The sequence below is a fragment of the Tasmannia lanceolata genome, unplaced genomic scaffold (assembly GCF_043159265.1).
Source record: "Tasmannia lanceolata isolate RefF3 unplaced genomic scaffold, GAP_Taslan_0.1 ptg000004l, whole genome shotgun sequence".
Taxonomy (NCBI): Eukaryota; Viridiplantae; Streptophyta; class Magnoliopsida; order Canellales; family Winteraceae; genus Tasmannia; species Tasmannia lanceolata.
The window spans coordinates 5,634,621-5,654,379 of record NW_027518681.1 but is presented as its reverse complement, the minus strand read 5'-3'; the positions used below and the strand labels follow the sequence as shown (position 1 = coordinate 5,654,379).

At 36.1% G+C, this 19,759-nt stretch overlaps 1 protein-coding gene and 1 non-coding gene across 3 annotated transcripts; both read left to right on the top strand.

The window, feature by feature from the left end:
* The first annotated feature begins 1,018 nt into the window (after nucleotides 1-1,018).
* LOC143876121 (Peptidase C13 family) lies at nucleotides 1,019-18,513 on the top strand. Of its 2 annotated transcripts, none has more exons than XM_077377769.1 (10): nucleotides 1,019-1,247; nucleotides 6,747-6,788; nucleotides 6,875-7,019; nucleotides 11,465-11,694; nucleotides 11,965-12,022; nucleotides 14,428-14,505; nucleotides 14,637-14,725; nucleotides 17,319-17,400; nucleotides 17,750-17,920; nucleotides 18,011-18,513. In XM_077377769.1, the coding sequence occupies exons 1-10, from the start codon at nucleotides 1,075-1,077 to the stop codon at nucleotides 18,149-18,151; spliced, it is 1,209 nt and encodes a 402-aa protein (XP_077233884.1). In that variant the 5' UTR covers nucleotides 1,019-1,074; the 3' UTR covers nucleotides 18,152-18,513. The 2 variants fall into 2 exon arrangements, with proteins under 2 accessions (XP_077233884.1, XP_077233885.1); XM_077377770.1 differs by having other exon boundaries at nucleotides 1,031-1,247; nucleotides 6,928-7,019.
* Nucleotides 6,354-6,479, top strand: LOC143876315 (small nucleolar RNA snoR83). The gene has a single exon (XR_013250371.1). It is a non-coding gene; the product is annotated as a small nucleolar RNA snoR83 (small nucleolar RNA).
* Nucleotides 18,514-19,759: the final 1,246 nt, after the last annotated feature.

Below are 19,759 nucleotides of genomic sequence, written 5' to 3'. Positions count from 1 at the left end.
TAATGAGTTTTTTCAGGCGAAGGGAGATTCAAAGACACGTTAGATGAACGGTTCAGATCGATGAATGTGGGTCCCACCTAAATCAAAAAATAGATGTGCTTCTGTATAGGAGAATGAAATTTAGGGATGCAACTCAGGTCAGGCGGGTCGGATTTAGTTTTCTTTGAGAAAACCCTAGATTCATAAAGCTGACCCTACCCAAGATAGTTTCTTGGGTTGGTTCGGGTTGGTTCGGGTTGGATTGGGTTTTTATTATTTAACATAGGATAATGATTAATTTCAAAGATTGTACAAAAGACAATTTTTTCACCCCAAAATCTCTAGATGTACATTGTAAAGTGCATAAATATAAGAAAGATACTATTTTTTCACATAAGAAACATGATCAGCCCAATGAAAACAATTATACCAATATACTAGAAAATAATTTGCCATGTTATTCAAGAGATATCGGGTCGTGTCGATGTGGGTCGGGTTTTACCCCACCCAAGTTGCACCCCTGATGAAATTCAGAGATCGACAAGGTGTAAGCCAGTCCAGTAAGGTATTTTTTTCAAAAAGTAATGTAGAATAATTCAAACCGTCCATTTGATAAATCGCAACTTAACTAGGTTGTGCCCAAAAAAATCATTTCCATAGGATGATCCTAGCCTTCCGGTCTATCTAGGAACTGCATAGTATGAAAACCTCTATAGATCTAAGGGTTGGGATCATCATATGGAAATGTTCCGTTTGATAGGCCATAACATAAACAGGTTGTGCCAAAAAAATCATTTCCATAGCATGATCTAGCCCCACGATCTATCAAGTAACTGCATATTATGGAAAACTCATTAGATCCAAGGATTGGGATCATCCTATAGAAATGATTTTTGGGGCACAAGCACAACGTGTTTACCTAGTGGCCCCATCAAATGGACGGTTTGGATCATTAAGCCGTACTCTAATTTTTGAAAAATACCGGACTACACGGGCTTACGCTACATAAAAACGAACAAAAGGTAAAAGGCAGCTCTCTCAATTCATTTACTTTTGTTCCTTCTTAGCCCTTAGCTTTCCATACAGAGCAGGAAAATGGTTTCCACGATCGCCAAATCAAAACCCAGGTGGCCAAATATTGGAAAATGGTTTCTGATCTTGCTCTTGGCTTGTTCTCATATCTACCAATCAAATGCATTCTCTTCTTCTTCTTCTTCCGCCATGCATACCAACAACTGGGCTGTCTTGGTTTGCACCTCTCGCTTCTGGTACTCATTTACCTTTTCCTTGATTTTACCTTATTATTAACCCTGTTCTGATGTAATGGATATTTTTAATTTCATGTGATATGGTTATTGAAATGAATGGACTGTTGATGTGGGTGCCTAGAAAACTTAGGTTATTGGATTCATGAAAATTCTGTACTTATCTTAGTCTATGCTTGATTTTAACACAATGGGGTTTCGATTCTCATGGCCTATGCTAAAAATTTTCAAGTTCCTTAGATTTTGGATGTATTTGTTACGAACCCAAATCGGTTCGCAACGTGATTGATCTTCTTAGTTTTTGAAGACACAATTTCTGGGATAAAATTCTTCATTAATCTCCATGGACAGCTTACATGTTATTTATAAATAAAAAAACCCACTTACCACTTCCTCTAAAACTCCTACCCAAGCTAATCTAGATAACCCTTATCTCTAAGACTTCTATCCATACCACACAACTAGAGAGAAAATAGTCAAAATACTACATATATAAACTAATTTATCCTACCTAAGTGGGACCCATCTAGGCACATAACAGTATTTTTGTCCAATCATGTAGTCACCATCACACGGACGTTGTTACGAGCCCAAATCGGTTCGCAATGTGATTGATCTTCTTAGAGGGAAGATCAGCTTCTTGAGCCACTTCAAGGGAAGGGTCAGTCCTCCTCTGTGTTCACAGACACAATTTATGGGATAAATTTCTTCGTTCCTTTGAAAAAGACTAGTTACATGTTATTTATAGAAACCCACTTGACCACTTCTTCTAAAACTCTTAGGAGCCATTGAGTTGTTCTATGTAAGGGTTCCTCATAAGTCAACATATTGAATCAAATCAATTAAGTATAAATCTTGGACAAGGAGACAGTCTAATTGGTCGATGCATGGTGCATCTTTTTGTGTGGCAATAAAAGTTCTTTTTTTATTTTTCAGATGACTATGGTGGCTGGGTGTATTTATGGCATCTTAAACCGGATGATATGAACAAAATACAGTGTTAATATATTTTTATGAAGAACTAATGTATAATTATTGTCAAAACATAGTTTATTTTTTGTACAAGGATGCTTACAAAACAATTTCGTAAAGAATTAGAACCAAACACAATGGGGGCTCGTAGAAGACTATTCCAGATATGAATGTCTACCTAAATACCACATTCTTCTACTTATTAGGTCATTTGATGATTTTACTTCTTAATAATAGATTCTTTTACACATGCCGATTTGCTAATCTATTATGTTGCATTTGATGATTTTACTTCTTAATAATAGATTCTTTTACACATGCCGATTTGCTAATCTATTATGTTGTACACTTGCTTGTCCTCACATACCATCTCAAAATAGAGTTGTAGAGCGGGCACAGTGACATATAACTGAGGCTGGTCTTTCGATGCCATTTCACTATGGGGCTTCACAACACCTATAGACAGACAAGCTTTTCATACAACTAGTTATGTGATTACAATGCTCCCCTCCTCTGTCTTGGGCCAAATGTCCCCTCTACAGATCCCTACATTTACATGCACAATTCCAGATTACCATACAGTACTCCATGTGTCTTTCAATGAGTTTCTCTTTTATGACCCTCCAAACGATTGCCATGAGATTAAAGGGAAGATCAACCCGTACTTCTACAAAGCCTACCTACTTATGTGCCATCTTTACCTGTAGAGTGACACTCAGTTGAGTAGTTGGGATAGTAGATGTATCATGTATCCTCGATAAGAAAAACATAAGCAACCTTCAACGACTTGAGTAGTCAAGGCAGCTGAATCGTCTTCATTTATAGAAGAATTTATGGAATTTATGGAAGAATAAATGGATGCTTTGGACATTGTTGCTAGACTTGAAGATAAAAGCATAGTGGGATGCAAGTGGGTATATAAACTGAAGCAAAAACCTGATGGAACTATTGTTAGGTACAACCAGCAACATATTGGATTATGAGGAGACTTTCAGCATAGTCATCAATGAGGCTTATTTTGGTTCTGGCTAGCTCTTTTGGCTAGAAACAATTCAAGACGGACGTCAAAAACGCCTTTCTACATGGGTTCCTAAATGAAGAAGTTTATATGGAACAACCATTGGGGTTTAAACTAACATACAAGATACTTCCATGTAGAGGCTCAAGAATTCCATTTATGGGTTAGAACAGGCACCAATAGCCTGATTTGTTGTGCTTAATGAACCTCTTGAGACAAAAGGTTATAAAATAAGCATGTCAAGCAATTCTCTATTCATCATATATGCATACTCATGTATGTTTTTTTTATTTTAGTCATTATAGATCACTATTTTAAAACTCCTCGAGTCAATCAATGAATTGCCCGAGTCGACTAATTTTTACGTTGGCGGAGTTCTTGTCCGAGTCCGAGTTTTGATCTACAAATCAATAAAAACTCCTTTGACTTGCCTGAGTTTATGAAAATCTGATTGTGTCAACCCGAGTTGACTGATTTTGACCTCGGCCAAATTCTTGTATGAGTGCAATTTTTTAAATACTGGTGACATCATCATTATTAGAAGTGAGAATCTATAGATCCAAAGACTGAAAGATGGACTTACAGAGAACTTTGACATGAATTTGAAAAAAAACCCAGCTTAGAGAGTTAAAATTACTTTCTTGAGGTTAAGGTAGATAGAATGAAGGAAGGCATCGTATTGATGCTGAAAAAGTATTCCACTGATCTTCTCTGCTGATTTCTTATGATAATTAGTCAAACAACAGTGATACTTTACCATAAAAGGCTAGTAAGGAGAAAAGATAAAGGATCATATTAGTATATTACCCATTGTATAATGGTGATAACTCAACAATACCTCACTTTTACAAGACCTAATATTAGATATGCAATAAATGAAGTTTACCAATTCCGACATGACCCAAGCGAGGAACACTTGCAGGAAACAAAGAGGATTGTGAGGTACATTACAAAGACTCTAATTCAAAGTTCTTCCATGGGTCTGTCAAAACAATGGAGTCAAGGTTGAAAGATATTTTGATGTGGACTAGGCTGATAACTCGGATTTGAGATCTGTCACCTGGTTCTGTAATTTGGTGAATGCTTGTCTGATTTCGCTGGGTAGTGAAAAAGTAACACACAGTTGCTAGGTCTAATGCAGAGGCAAAATAACGAGCCATGACTTTCACTACTTTAGAGCTTCCCGGCTAAGGCACCTTCTACAAGAGCTTCACATGGGATCAAATTCCTGGCTAAGGCACTTTCTACAAGAGCTTCACATGTAATCAAATTTCCATGTTCTATATCGCGATAATTAAAGTGCAATTAAATTAAGTCATCACAAAACCCAATCTTTCATCCCAATACGAAACAGATAGAAATACACTATTATTTCGTTTAAGAGAAAGTAGAGTGTGGTCAGATCCTTTTGCTCTTTGTTTCGAGTGGAGATTAGGTTGCAGATATTCTTACAATGGGTCTCCCTACCAATTATCACTTGCATTTGATTGCCAACGTGATCATGTTTCAGGGAACTTTTCAGCTCGAGGAGCGTTCTAGTGTATATGTCATGTGATTTAGTGGACTTTCTAGTGTATATGTCATGTGATTTAGTGGACTACCCCTCATTAAGTGTATTTTGGTCTTTTTTGTTATTCTTATATATCAAAGTCAATGTATCTCTCATTAGAAAATCAATGAAAATAGAGTGCATATGTCATATGATTTAGTGGACTACCACTCATTAAGCGTATTTTGGTCTTCTTTGGTATTCTTATATATAGAAGTCAATGCATCTCTGTCGTTAGAAAATCAATGAAAACAGATTTCACTTCTTCCCCATAATTTTTCACCTTCTCTATTCTTTCTTCCATCAGATGATTGAAGGAACTTTTATGTAATTTGCTTCTTGACACTTTGTTATTCAATATGTTCTTATCATGGTATTAGGGCAGTTGAATTTATTATCATTGTTGTTCCATGAAACTCTTTAATTCCAGATTTAGGTTTTATATTTGGAATTTTATCCGAATAATTCATTTTTTCCATATTTGGACTTCGTAAATCGACACAAGTACCATTGACTAGTTTGTGAATTACAAATATTTTCAGCCTAGCTCTAAATTCTGTTCTATTCCGGCCGGAATGGACCGGAATTCGGTTCCGGTCCGGAATTCGGTTCCGGTCCGGAATCCGGAACGGTACGACCATAAATTTTGTTCTGGCCGGAATTCCGGTCCATTCTGGTTGGAATTCCGGTCATTCCGTCTGGAATTCCCCATTTTTCTGTTTTTCATGTAAAGTCATTTAAGTAAATGCCTTTACTATTTTTATTGTCCATTTACTTAAGATTTACATGTAAATAAGGGAATACCCCCATTTGGTTCATTTAATTGTTTCTTTTATCTTTTTAACAATTTCAGAATTTTTTGGGATTTTTTCATATCTTTTACTATTTTTTCGGACCGAAAAGTTTCAAACGAAATCCGGATGAAATGACCGGATTGACCGAAACATTTTGTCCCGGTGACCAAAACGAAATGGTCACCAGAACGATATTTACTACTAAGATTTACAGGGATCATTTCTTTTAGCATACATCATGGATAATTTTATCTCTGTGAGAATATCCTGTTATCTGCTGCTTATTTCCAATTCAGAGAAATGTATAATCAAGCAGTAGCTTTTAGAAATACTTTCGATGCAATCTTTATGCTGATTCCTGGTTTCTTAAGAAATAGAAACGGTGGCATATTTCACTTGAAATCTCTATTGTAGAACGAAATGTGAATGTTGTGTGTTTTAGAATATCAGTAGTTGTCCTCCCAAAACGTCAGATAGTTTTCTACTTTTCCATTTGATCTTTCCCGACTCATGAATATTAAAGTTTGTTCTTATGCACAATTCCATGTTCAAAGTACAAGGGTAACTTGGTAAGGATTTATTAATTAAAGAAGAAGAAATGGTAAGGGCAACTTAAGCTTTGTTAAACGAATTTTTATTTGCATTCTTCTCAATAATTCGCCAATATCAACCAGATCAATACAAAATTACAAACATTAATGGTCGCATGGGTTACTAATAGTGCCCAGCTTATTTGAAGTCAACAGTTTAATTGCCGTGTCCTGTCGCCTTCATTAATCCCAGATAAACTGTTTTTGGTGTTTGTCTGATTCATGGGAGGCCACAAATAATCAAGGAAGTTTCGCTGATAATGCCTTTTTATTTTTGGGAAGGTGTTTTACTAGTGGCTGGCCTTAACATTATATGATCCATTTCCTATGAAATCGACAATTTAATATCATGCTAGATGACACCACTACTGAAGGACAATATTTATTATAAGTAATACAAGCTTACTGCCCATTCAATCTATTTAGACTCGGGTATATCAACATCAATGTCTAAATTTATTTATTGCCTAAGCATTTATAGTTATTTGGTATTTCCTTACGCTAGTAGACTACATGCACATTTTTGAATTTCATGTTCTTAACTATGCTGGTTATTTTAAAATTTTGATTTTTGATCAGGTTTAATTACCGACACATGGCCAATACTCTATCCTTGTACAGGTAAGAAGAATAATTTTTTGGAACTTTTCACAAATTTTAGTGTTGCAGAAATTGTTCAAGATAGTGATTTGTTGAAGTTTTTCCAGGACAGTAAAACGGCTAGGAATACCTGATGAGAGAATTATACTTATGTTGGCAGATGATATGGCGTGCAATGCTAGGAACAATTACCCTGCCCAAGTTTTCAACAATGAAAATCACCGCCTTAACTTATATGGAGATAATGTTGAGGCGAGTTATCCTTCACATACGTGTTCTAAAGAAAATGCATTAAGCTTTCCCTTGGCAATCTAGGCATTAGCCTGTTAATTTGAAGTGGGCATTATGATCCATTAAGTTCACCTTAATTGCTTAACAGTCAATTACACTTATTTTATTTGAAGCCGAACCAAATGGAATATTTACGATGTCTCTGCATGTGCACTCTACTTTTATAGATCTCTGAAAGGATTTATTTAGAAAATTTCATTAAGAAAGTGGGTTCTTTGGCCATGGGCTTCCCATGTGCAATTTGGGAAGGCACCCTCTGTTGTTGGCATCCTTGGCAAATGTCCAAAGGCTAGAAGCATTTGCTGATTTGCTTTTTGGTTGTGATCCTTGGTCTCCATTTTAAAGATCCACTGCGTTGGGTCCAATTTTTGGACGGAGACTATCATGCTTCCATTTTCATGGCAGTTTTTTGAGTGAGACTTTTATGGATGTGCAAGAAAGGCATAAACTAGCATTCCATTATACTTTTATAGTTCTACACTATCTTTACTATTTGATTCAGTGTGATGATGTTGGCCAATCCTGGCTTCTCTCCTTCAAGAATGAATAGGTCTAATCTATTTAATTTTGCATGCCATCTTTATTCTCGACAACCTTCTTGTTATTAAGCATGTATACTATATTCTTATATTGTATGTATTTTGTGTAAGGTTTTAAATTTCGGTCGTCACAGAAATGGGAAACGCTTTGATTTCAGTTGGAAATTTCGGTGAAATTCCTGTTAAATCATGAAAACGTATCGAAACATGTATAAATGATAGAATTTTAAGATAAAGCTTTAGTAAATGCTATAATGAACACAAATACACTTGCAAACAATTACATAAATAAGATAGTCATCCATAATGGCTTAACAACATCAAACACCTAGTGACATGCTCCGTCGCGCATATCTAATAATTCATTACATACCACATTTCACATGCAATTCATATAAATATAATTACGTAACACTTACTGATATAGTATGCCACTAATATACTCGGTTTTGGTTTCAATTTCGGCATACATTTCTATGAGGATGGAAACAGAAACATTTCACTCGTTTCATGTTGGTTTCAATGGAAATTTAAAACCATGAATTAATGTTATTATTGCTATATATGTTGTGTAACTATCTCACAGCTGCATTGGGATTAATTTAGCAATCCTTCATTTAAACATTGATAATTATGGTTATATCACAATTATTTCAAGTATCCATGAAAGATTTATTATATATTGATCACCTTCATTTTTATTAAATTTTGGACCTCAGAAAATGCCAGGGAATTGGACTCCAAATTATGAGCTAAAACACATGAAGTGGGAGAATCAAAATGACTTCTTATCACGTGTGTCAGTTACTTCTAATACGCACACACTTCAACAAACATGGGGTTATGGATGACTCTACAATTATCACAAAATAAAGCATTGCGATAAGCTTTTGGCATTTCAGAATTCAGATATCATGAAATAAACTTTAACTCTCAAGATCTCGCAGCCCACAAGAGTTGTAGCTCTAACATCTCTCCTTGTGTCTCTAAACTAGACTTAATTTCAGTAGGCTTTTTAAAAAATATCAGCAGGCTTTTCTCTCTCTTCCATAATGTAACATTCTACCATGAAAAATATTATGGTGAAAAGTGTCTTGCGACTAAAGCTACAAAAAGTAAATATGATCTAGCATGCCAGAAAAGTTATAGATCTAAACTGTGTTTCTAACCTAGAGATAGATTCAAGAGGTTGATTTTATCTCTCCCATGAAATGCAACTGTGTCCTGTATGTATGATAGTTGGACTTGTTTTATATCATCTATTTACTGCTCCAAATGTGTTGAGGGAGTAAAGCTGTGTGGAGAGTTTTAATGCCTTGTCCTAATGGACTTACTGGACAATGGTGATATGACAAAATCTGGTATATTGAATCCAAATGAGCCTTTTAGGACCCCCTTCAAGAATTTTTACCTCAAGGCCAGCCACCATCATTTATATAATAACCAAAATCTTATGGTATTTGGATATCTTTTTGTTCCACATCTTTTTTGACTGCTTTTCCTATCTTATGCAGATAATCACATGGAGCTCGATGGGGTAAATGGGCCTGATCATAGGCATTTGTTTAGGAATCTGATCATGAATTTCTGTGACATGATTTGATCATCATGGAAATTAAAGTTGAAAATATTTCTATAAATGTCTTAGATGGGAACAAGGTTTTAACTTTAGGTTTCGGTCGCAACGGAAACACTTGTGTTTCAGTTGGAAATTTAAGTAGAAATCCTGTAAAACCACGGAAACATATGCAAATGTTAGAATTTACAGATGAAACTTCAGGAACGCTAGAATTAGCTCAAATACACAGTTAGAAACCATCACATAAGCAAGACAACTGTCTATAATGGTTTAAAAACATTAAACACCTAGTGACATGCATTGTCGTGCATCTCTGATCATTTAGTACATACCAAATTTCACATGTAATTTCTATAAGGTTACTGATATTTTGCACTGCCATGTTTTGATAATGAGACAAACTTACCCTGTTTTTCCTTCTAATTGACTGCTGAAAGCTTTTTGGGAATTGAAATAGCTTTTGATAGCTGGTTAAATAATAAAGTAAGTTGAGTTTGTCTCATTGTCAAAACATGGTCATGGGAATATCAGTAGCCTTCATATAAATATTTATACATAATTCATGGACCACATTTTGCATGCAATTCATATAAAAATAATTACGTAATACATACCGATATAGTGTACCACTATTACGCTTACGATTTTGGTTTATGCATTTTTGTCATTTCGGTTTGGTTTTGGCGGGGATGGAAACAGAAACATTTCGGTCATTTCGTTTCAGTTTCGGTGGAAATTTAAAACCATGGTTGGGAATAGAATGAAAATAAGTGGTTTAGAATCTTGCTATGGTAGTAGAACCTTTTTGTAATTTGTTTTTACCAGTAAGAATTTTATTAAAGCAAAAGGAATAGGAACTTGGAAAAAAATATTACAAAGGGGGCAGAACAGCTATTCAACAAAAAAGGAAGGATAGGGGGTGGGGGTGGGGCAGAGTTTTCCCCACATGTAAGGATTAGAAATATTACTCAATCCCTTTAGCGAGAGAATCACCAAATCAGCTATCTTCTCGTCCACCTTATTCAGCCTCTCAACATTAGGAGTAGGAATAAGGGGAAGGGATCCTTGGGGATTAAGAAAAAGAACAATTTGTAATAGAGAGAAACCTATTGTGCGACTCTTGGAACAATTAAACTCAAATTCAATATTCTGAAGTATAAGATCCCAATTTCCTATTAGCTTCACTTGAGATCTCAACATGTTTCCCAGCATGTGGTTCACCACCTCTGTTTTACCATCGGTTGGAAGATGATAATGCTAAATTTCATAGTCGTTCCAAGAATTCCCCATAGATTGTTCCGAAAACACTCGCTTAGTGTTGCGAACCTCCTCCCAAGGGTAAGATAGAATACGTAAGCATGTACAAATCGACAGATGTTTGACAAATTCCACACTTCTTCACATAGAGAGAAATGTCATGATCTATGCTCTACGAAAAGAATATTTCTCATTCTAGGCTTATCCCTTTAAAAGTTCCTGCATTATATGCTTCTTTGATTATGAGTTGTCGGAGTGACGTATAGGGAATGCACACACAATTTACCTTAAATACCCATCCTCCAACAAATAATGCCTCCATGTTTTAATAATTGCACTAATGCACATGCACATGCGGTTTTGGTTTCAGTATCAGCGGGGATGGAAATAGGAATATTTGGTCATTTCGAGTCGGTTTGGAAATAGGAATATTTGGTCATTTCGAGTCGGTTTCGGTGGAAATTTTGAACTATGTCCAAGAATAGTAGTTTGGTTTCGTACCATGACCATAAATTGTGTTAATTCCAAGAATATACCTCAATCTTCAGAAAGCTCATATCTTGTAATGGAGGAATCCTTTCATGCTACAATATAATTATCAATTAATGTTGGCTACTGATATTGGTACTACCATGTTTTATTAATTGCACCAACTCATCTTGTCTTTTCTTTTTTAATGGGCTTTTGAAAGCTTTTTGGGAACTGCAATAACCTTTGGCAGCTGTTTAAATAATAAGAGACAGGCAGAGTTTGTGCAGTTATCCAAGCATGGTAGTGCCACCAATATCAGTAGCCTTAATCACTTGAGATCATATTTTAGTTCTATTTATCACAATTTTGTTTGTCAGGCAACAAACTATGGTTAAAACAAGAAAGCAAGAAAACAGCAAAGAAAATCAACAAGAGACTGTTTGATTTTTAACAGTACAACAACATGCAAGAAATTATTACAGCTTATGCATTATACTGTCAGTATTTATGGTCAGTTATGCATTGTGACTAAAAAAACTGTTTTCACTTTAATTCATCAGGTAGATTATCGAGGTTATGAAGTAACTGTTGAAAACTTTTTACGGGTTTTGACTGGGCGCCATGACACCGCTGTTCCAAGGTCAAAACGTCTCTTGAGTGATGAAGGAAGCCACATACTTTTATACATGACTGGGCATGGGGGAGACCAATTTTTAAAATTCCAGGACTCTGAAGAGCTTCAAAGTCATGATTTAGCTGATGCAGTAAAGCAAATGAAAGAGAAGCGTAGGTGAGAATATGTCTGTCATGTTTATTGTGGCTTTTCTTTTTTCCTTTTTGTTTCATTTAATTGTGATTTGAAATGAATTCAAGTTATGCATTGTGACTAAAAAAACCTTAGAATATTTTAGTTTATCTTTAGAAGAATCAATTGCTCATTATAGATGGGTTACTACATGGTCTTACTCTTCCCAAAAAAAAAATAACTGCGTGGTATTTTCCAGAATAATGCATGTGGTCTGATCAGCTCATCTACTCAATACTCGTCTCTTCTGTTTAGATTCAAGGAGTTGCTGATAATGGTGGACACTTGCCAAGCTGCTACCCTCTTCTCTCAGGTTTGTTGTTTGCTTTAGTTTTTTTTTGAAGTTTTGCTTGAATTTTATCTTCTGCAGTTGCGAATGTTGTAGCCTTGTAGGGTCTTTGGAAATGATATGGTTATAAAATACTAAAATAGACTGTAGTGTTCATTAAAGCAATTGCAAGAGTTCCTTGGTAAACTTTTCTGAAGCATGTTTTGAATGGAAAGCTGGTTCATTTATTCACTGAGACGAGAGTTGTTAGGAAGACACTTGTGTCAGGGATGTCCCTAACAGCCCTCCCTATTCTTCCATTTTTCAAGGATACATTGCTTTAAGACGAAAGTACCCATACCTTGACTAACATATCCCTGGTGTCTGGGACAACCTTGACATAAGTGTGTCTTCATATCATTTCCTGTGCGACAATATATGCACTTAAAAAAGCCAAAATAGGCAATTATAAATATGTACGGATTTCAGTAACATACTTTAATGGGAGAATATATGGATGCTAACCCCTGCAATGAGTGTAGGAAGATAAAAAATGACAAGGTGAAAACACGATGATCTTTACATGCAACTGAAACATGTTTTAGAAGGAAAGGTTGATTCGTAATTTATTGAGGGAAAATATATTAACATCATAAGTTAAGCTAGCCAATTGCCAATGTGCAAGGAACCAAACATAAATAGAGGAATTTGCATTCAATTTTCCATAAACCCAAAAAAAAAAAAAAAACTACAGAAAGTATTGTCATATAAAACTCTTTTGACATTTGCTTCGACGCTAAATAGTGACGATGTTGTCTGTTTATGGGTTGCTCCATTCTAAATGCTTTGGTTATGAAGACCAGTCCTCCCTTGTTCCTTGCTTTCAATTGTTGGATGCAACATTTGATTTGTGTTCATGTTGTCACAGAACATATCTATGGGTCAGATCATAGTTTTAAAATTCCCAGCGTCGACTCCCCCGACTTGAGTCCCTTTTACCTTGGCCGCGTTCTGTGTTGCACCGCATCCACGTTCCGCGTTTTACCCTGCAGAGTCAATAAAAACTCCATTGGCTCTCCCGAATTATGACCGCATCAACCGAATACTCGACCGCGTCGACTAGGATTTTCTTCGGCCGTGTTCCGTGTCTCATTTGCGTTTTTAAAGACTTGGTCAGATTACACAATGCTAACATAGTTTAAAAACTACCATTCAAAAAAAAAAAAACATAGTTTAAAAACTGATCAACTTGAGAGAGCTGAGTTAATTCGAAATGCTACTCAAGATTTTCATGGGGCATGACTCAGCTAGTTTCATCTACTGGACCAAGTCGTGTGGAAGTGTTTACTCATGTACTTGTTTATTTATTTACTTTCTTTTTGAAGTTTCACGGGCATTTATTTCAAGAAACCCTATGTCTGGGTGTGAGAAAACTCCAAATGACCCCAATCCTCACCCCGCAGAGCTCTCTCTCTCTCTCTCTCTCTCAGCTATCTTTTCATCCTTTGACCCGTGATTTACATGACTCAATCAAGACGACTTATTCTTCGAGTTGATTCGAACTGATCAAACTATGAGTTGGGTCAAGTTTTCAGATTTTTAAATTATGCCTTACATATCAATAGTAAAGAGAGATCATCTCAGCTCATTGGTGGTGATGTTGCCGCTCATTTTCTAGCCTATGACCCTAATCCAAGCTATGGATGATCTCCTTCTGCTTTCCCATGTAACTGGCCAATTGAATTTAACTTGATATTCTCGAGAAACAAATGCAACAAGATTTCTCAAAATCTAGTGCGGAAACCAGGTATAGAGTGCTTAACATGTATCCCTAAAATCTACTTATGGGACGCACAAACTCCTCTTGTTATCGAGTCTATATCTGCTTTTCTAATCAATCAGACTAGCTAGTAGGTATTGGACTTCTTTCTCAACAGTATGCCATCTTATGTGGCGGTCTTTGCTATTAATACTGTACTACCATTTCATTATGCATTTGACTATTTGTTTAGCTGTGGATAATTCATGCTTCATATCATGTAATTTTCATACATTCGAATAACAAATACATTCAATTGCCATGCATTCGAATAATAAATGAAGGGATAAAAATGCCACACACGCTTTTTGTCTTATTTCAAGTACGCCTTAAATTCACATTGCATTTACGGTTTTGTGTTGCTGAACTTTATAAATCTTTGGTTTGGAAAGTGGATAGCAGCCCTAGCTTTCTTATTTCAGAACTATCTATTGTACTTCCAGCCCCTATTTTTAAAAATTGAGCATATATACTCGTCTTTGGGGTTTTTGTTTTTGCTGATCCGACTGTATTTGCTTAGGATAGGACCTGAAAAACTGAATAAGGCAATGTGTCTGCATTGATCCTTTCAATCTGCTTGATATAACTATCTGTCTATATAGTACTTTGACTTTTCCTTGACACTGTGCAGCTTCATTCGCCTGGTGTTTTGGCTATTGGGAGTAGTATGAAAGGAGAAAATTCATACTCTCATCACCTTGACTCAGATGTAAGTTTGCATGGGAAACTTTGTTGCTCCTGTGAAGATCTGGTGTATGGGTCGCTGTTTATATATTCAAATTAAGTGCCTATGGAAACAAAGTTTGATCTCCTCCTGGTCAATTTGTTTCTTCCATGCAGGTTGGTGTATCTGTCGTGGATCGGTTCACTTTCTATACCCTTGCCTTCTTTGAGAGGCTGAATATGTACAACAATGCTTCATTGAGCAGGTAAATATGTGACCTTTATGAGTCTAAATGTGTTTGAGCTATCATGTTTGATATTATTGTTCCAAAGAGTGATGAAATTATTGGTTGAGGCATAGAAAGTTCATATCTTTGTTGTAACTGTCTAGAAAGGGTTGATTGATATTACTTTAACAATTTAAAATTAATTTTTCTTTTCAGAAAAAAAAAAAAAAAAACTGTCTAGACAGGGTTTGATCAAATGTTACGGCTCTATGAGTTAATCTGTTGTTTAAGGGAAAAAAACTGGATAAGATTCATGGAAAGTGTATGTAATTAGTACTTCAGTTAAATGATCTCTACAAAATTGGAAAAGGATTTGGTCAAAGAAAGATATAAACCATGGCGCTAAAACTGTGGGACCCCAACCGGATTCAATTGGAACACTTTACAATGCCGTTTCATCATTGATGCATGATTCCAAATATCTATCTTCTATAACAAAGCAACTCTAGTATACCATCCTCTTTTTTTATTTGGAAGGTTCTAGTATACCATCCTCTTGTAAGTAGAAAATCCTTACATCATGCGCAATATTATTGGGGACAAGTATGGAGAGAGCATTTGGTTTTGTGAGGATTTGTGGGTAAGAGTATCTTGTCTTTTCCATTCATATCTGAGCTAACGTTGCCCATATGCTACTTTAGCGAAGGGGATATGGTGGTTTGGGATTTGCTCTATGTAAGGAATTTTAAATAGCAGGAATTTAAGTGTTACTTTGAGTCTTCAAGGTTGTTAGAACTTAGAAGAAGGTTTGTATTTGCCCCCATGATCCCAATATATGAATTTTGGATTCAGGACAGCAAAGGTGATTGCTATTTATGATCTGCCTATGTCATCCAATTATTTTTGCGGTTATGACCCCTCTACAAGTAGAGGTTTTTTGTCGGATGACATTTGGAGGTAAACTTTTTCCACATGTGAGATGTTTGTGAGAAAAAGTTTATGCTTTCCGGTAGATGAATTATGTGTATGGAGGCAGAGACCAGATATAACTTTTTTTCCATGTAAATCTGCTCATGGTATTTTGGGTTATTTATTCAAGCAATTTTTTGGTGTTTCATGGTTAATTCCAAAATCGGTGAAGTAGCTCATGGTGGTACGGTCGAGATGCCCATTTGGCGAAAAGGGGTGGGTTCTTTGGCAAATATCCCCTTTTGCAGTCATATTGGGTATTTGGACCGAGATAGACAAATCTATTTTTGAAGATCCTCATAAGTCTATTAGCTTGTTATCTCTGTCCATTAGAAAACAAGCTCGTTATCTGTGATCATTAAAATATCGTTACTTAAATGGGCAATGGTTGGGAAAGAATTTTGGGGCCTTTGCGTTGGTGATGTCTTCCGCAATGGAAGATTAATACTTGGAGCAATAGATGCTCAAATAGAGCTGTTGCAAGATGGAACCCCTCCATTGAAAGGCATAAAGTTTGTGCAACATGCAGAGTAAAGGACGAAGAGTTTGAAGGTTTCAATCGACGACAATGGACAAGGAAATGGGAAATTGGCAGTCAACATTGCTGTCGAGTTTGATGAGTTCTGCAAGGTCACCAAAGCGCATCCCTCCATTGATGAGATGTGCGAGATATTGGATAAATGATCGATTTGCAATGTGCCAGGAGCAACTGCTCATGCAAAGGGTTTTATAGCGAATGGTAAGAATTGCACATACACTATCAGGGACCGAGCAAGAAAGAGGAGAAAGGGAACGAGAAGAAAGAGAATGAAGAAAGAGGAGAATATCGGCCATTATGACCTGATACGGTATGAGGCTAATGTGGGTGTGATGTTTCATTAACTGTTAAATATCGGAGAATATCATATCGGCCTAGATTGATACTGATACGTGGCTTATATAAACGATACAATGCGGATATGTGATACCATGGATCATTCTACTTTCAAGTTATGTTTTCCAACCTCCCTCAAGGTCATTTCATCATATTATTGTAATAAAATGTACAAAGCCTGGAGGGCTTGTGAGTTGTGAGTCTTGTGACCATTATTATTATTATTACTGTTATGTGGAAACTTCATCTTCCCTTTAGCCATATAAATGTCATTTAGCCTCTTTGAAGTTTGAAACTTTTTCATAGGAAACAGCCAAGGAGCAAAACATTTTCCTGAATAGTGTAGAAGGTACTTCTCATACTAGTGCACCATGCTGGTTTTATTTCCTCTTGGTTTTTTGTCTGCTTGCTTCAAATAACGCCTTGAACCCCAGCCTACTTGGGCACAAGTGCAGTTAAAATTGTAAGAATCAGAACTCTGTAGACTGGCCACCAACTATAGGCATATAGAAACAAGACTCGACTGAGGGCTCTCAAACAAATCCCCTTCAGCCCAAGATTCTTAAATAGGCATTTCTAATGTGGAAAGATGACCTCCATTAAAGTCCGCTAGATCCTTATTAGTTTTGGCCTTTATGGTGATTATTTAGATGCATAGTTAATATGATTATTTTGCCCTCTACTAGTTTATGTTTTTTCTCTCTTTTCTTTGTTTTGTAATAATTAAATGCTTTCTATCCTCAAAATTGACCTTTGGGTTCTGATTTATGGAAATTTCGCTCCCTGCAGTCTTTTCAATTCATACAATCCAAGTATGTTGATGTCAACTGCATACTACCGAACAGATCTATATCAACGACCTTTGGACAAGGTATGGGCTGAATTTATCTCATATGCTTTTGATCTCGGCATTTCAAATTTCTTTAGAAATGCCTTAATGCTTCCATAGTCACAATGTTTACGTCTTTATTTATAGCATTTATCTTAAAGTCTGGAAAGGTAATTCCTCGAGATCCTTAAATGGATAGATGCATTTTATGGATGATATTCCGAAATTAAATGATTTTCTGAACTTGGGATTTATGCCAAACTCCCATCTCTATACGGAAGACTTGGTTCCCAATGCTTAGTTGATTGTCTAGCATGATCTAGTAACCAGAACTTGGGCACCATGTACGATTTAATTTCAGTGAGAGCTGATCTTACCGTCATCATCTCAGGTACCCGTTACAAATTTTTTTGGTTCAGTCATGGAAACAATTCACACGGATACAGCTTATACGGGCCTCTCATTTAAAGACCCCAAAATCAAAATGCCGATAGATCCAGCGGAGGGAAGAACCTTGACAAGTGCAACTGCTGAAGACAAAACAAGTAACATGAATATAGAGGTGAGACTTCTAGTTACTTTCCCTATATTCCAAAGAGGCTTCCTTTCTGCTACTTAGATGTTTGAGAAGCTATGAATTGTGAATCTGCAGGAGGAAGATGATGTTCTCCACCATATATTGAAGCTTTTGCATAATCATGCCGAAACAATGGACGATGCCGACACCCTTGTGAACTATGGTTTGGTAATCATGGTTGTAATGGTGGCAGTTTCCACTTGGCTATCGCGGTAAATATGCGAAGCGACATGTTCCCGATTTTTTTAATCTTGTGCCCATGTTTGTATATCATCAGATTGTTTTGAAAATCTAAGATCAAGAGGAGCACAGAAGTAGTTCAATTTCATTTGTACAAAAGAAAACCTGTTTTTTCTTTAGATTGAATCATGAAATCTAAAATGATCTTCAGATTCAACTTTTGTACCACTCAAACATTCCACCAGTTGTGTGAAAGAAGATAGTAAACAACTTTCAGATGAGTTTACATTACAGCTATATTAGAAAAATCTCCATGTATGCAAGAATTCGCGCCAGTTGGAGATTTTATATCTGATCAGTGGAATTTAACTGTTGAATGTGGATTGTTGTTTTTTCCATTTTTACTGTCTGGATCTGAACAGTTAGTATCACTAATCTGTTTGTTTTTTGGCCATGTTCCATCCATGGTGGTGGGCTGGTGGCTGTTGACTGAACAGTCCAGTTCATCATCCAGGAACTAAAAATTCTTCTAGAACTGTATCAGCAATGCAAATAAACTACAAATGAACACTAAAATCTTATTCACCCAAGAATGTGTCCTTGTATTTTATTTTGGTTAGTGTTCCAAATGAGTCATTTATCAGATTTTTATGTCATAGGGGATATAATAGATATTTTTCTTTAGTTTCAATAATGATAACAATGAGAAGTCTTCAATTCATTTTTAAAAAAATGAGAAGGGTTCATTACAACAAAGTGAGTATATAGTTCCAAAGATCTTACTATTAATACCTTTATTGGGTGTATAGTTCTTCCTTAGGTGAGTCACTTTGTTAGGTATCTTATCACCTTCAAGAATCTGTGCATGTACTTTGCCTATGCTTGTATGGTAGAACTACCCAGAGCATGAGCAATGTCCACCAAAGCAGAGTGTCGTTTATGGTCCATTTGTTAAGACCATCGATTATCAGTCACAACCCAACCAGCGCCATGATCAGAGATGGAGTACTGAGTTTTTATGTGGTGAGGGAGCTTGAAGTCCAATACTTTTAGAAAAGTAGTGGGGCCCACTTCAAAGGATGATCCAAACCATTCATTTATTGGGCCACTACGTAAATAGTATACCATAGATAATCTCAATAGGGTGGAGTACTATGGATCAGAGGGTTAGGATAAATCCTATGGAGATGATCTACGCTGTACGGCCTATTTACTTTGTGGCCCAGCAAATGAACTATTTGATCATCCTTTTGAAGTGGGCCTCACTACTTTTCTAAAAATTACTTAAATGCCTTGAATCTGAGGGTGGAAGATATAATGGCTTACAGACAGTAAATTCAATCGTTTGTACTATATGATTTTATTTTAGTTATAGGGTTCTAAACAAATCTTTTCTAAGATTTTTGAGTAGTTGGTCTTTTCTAAGATTTTTGAGTGGTGGATGTCAATGGTTCGAGTCCACTTATCTCCAGCTCGTGACCTTAGCTAATACAAAGGTACATGATAACACCCAATTTTCCTTATTCGACAATTCTATCTATGGTTTATTATTCATGGTCGCTGATAAGATCATACGTTGCATTTGCAGATAAAAGAGTAATTGAACAAACATTGAATAAGACGGTACACGGTTCACAAGTGGCT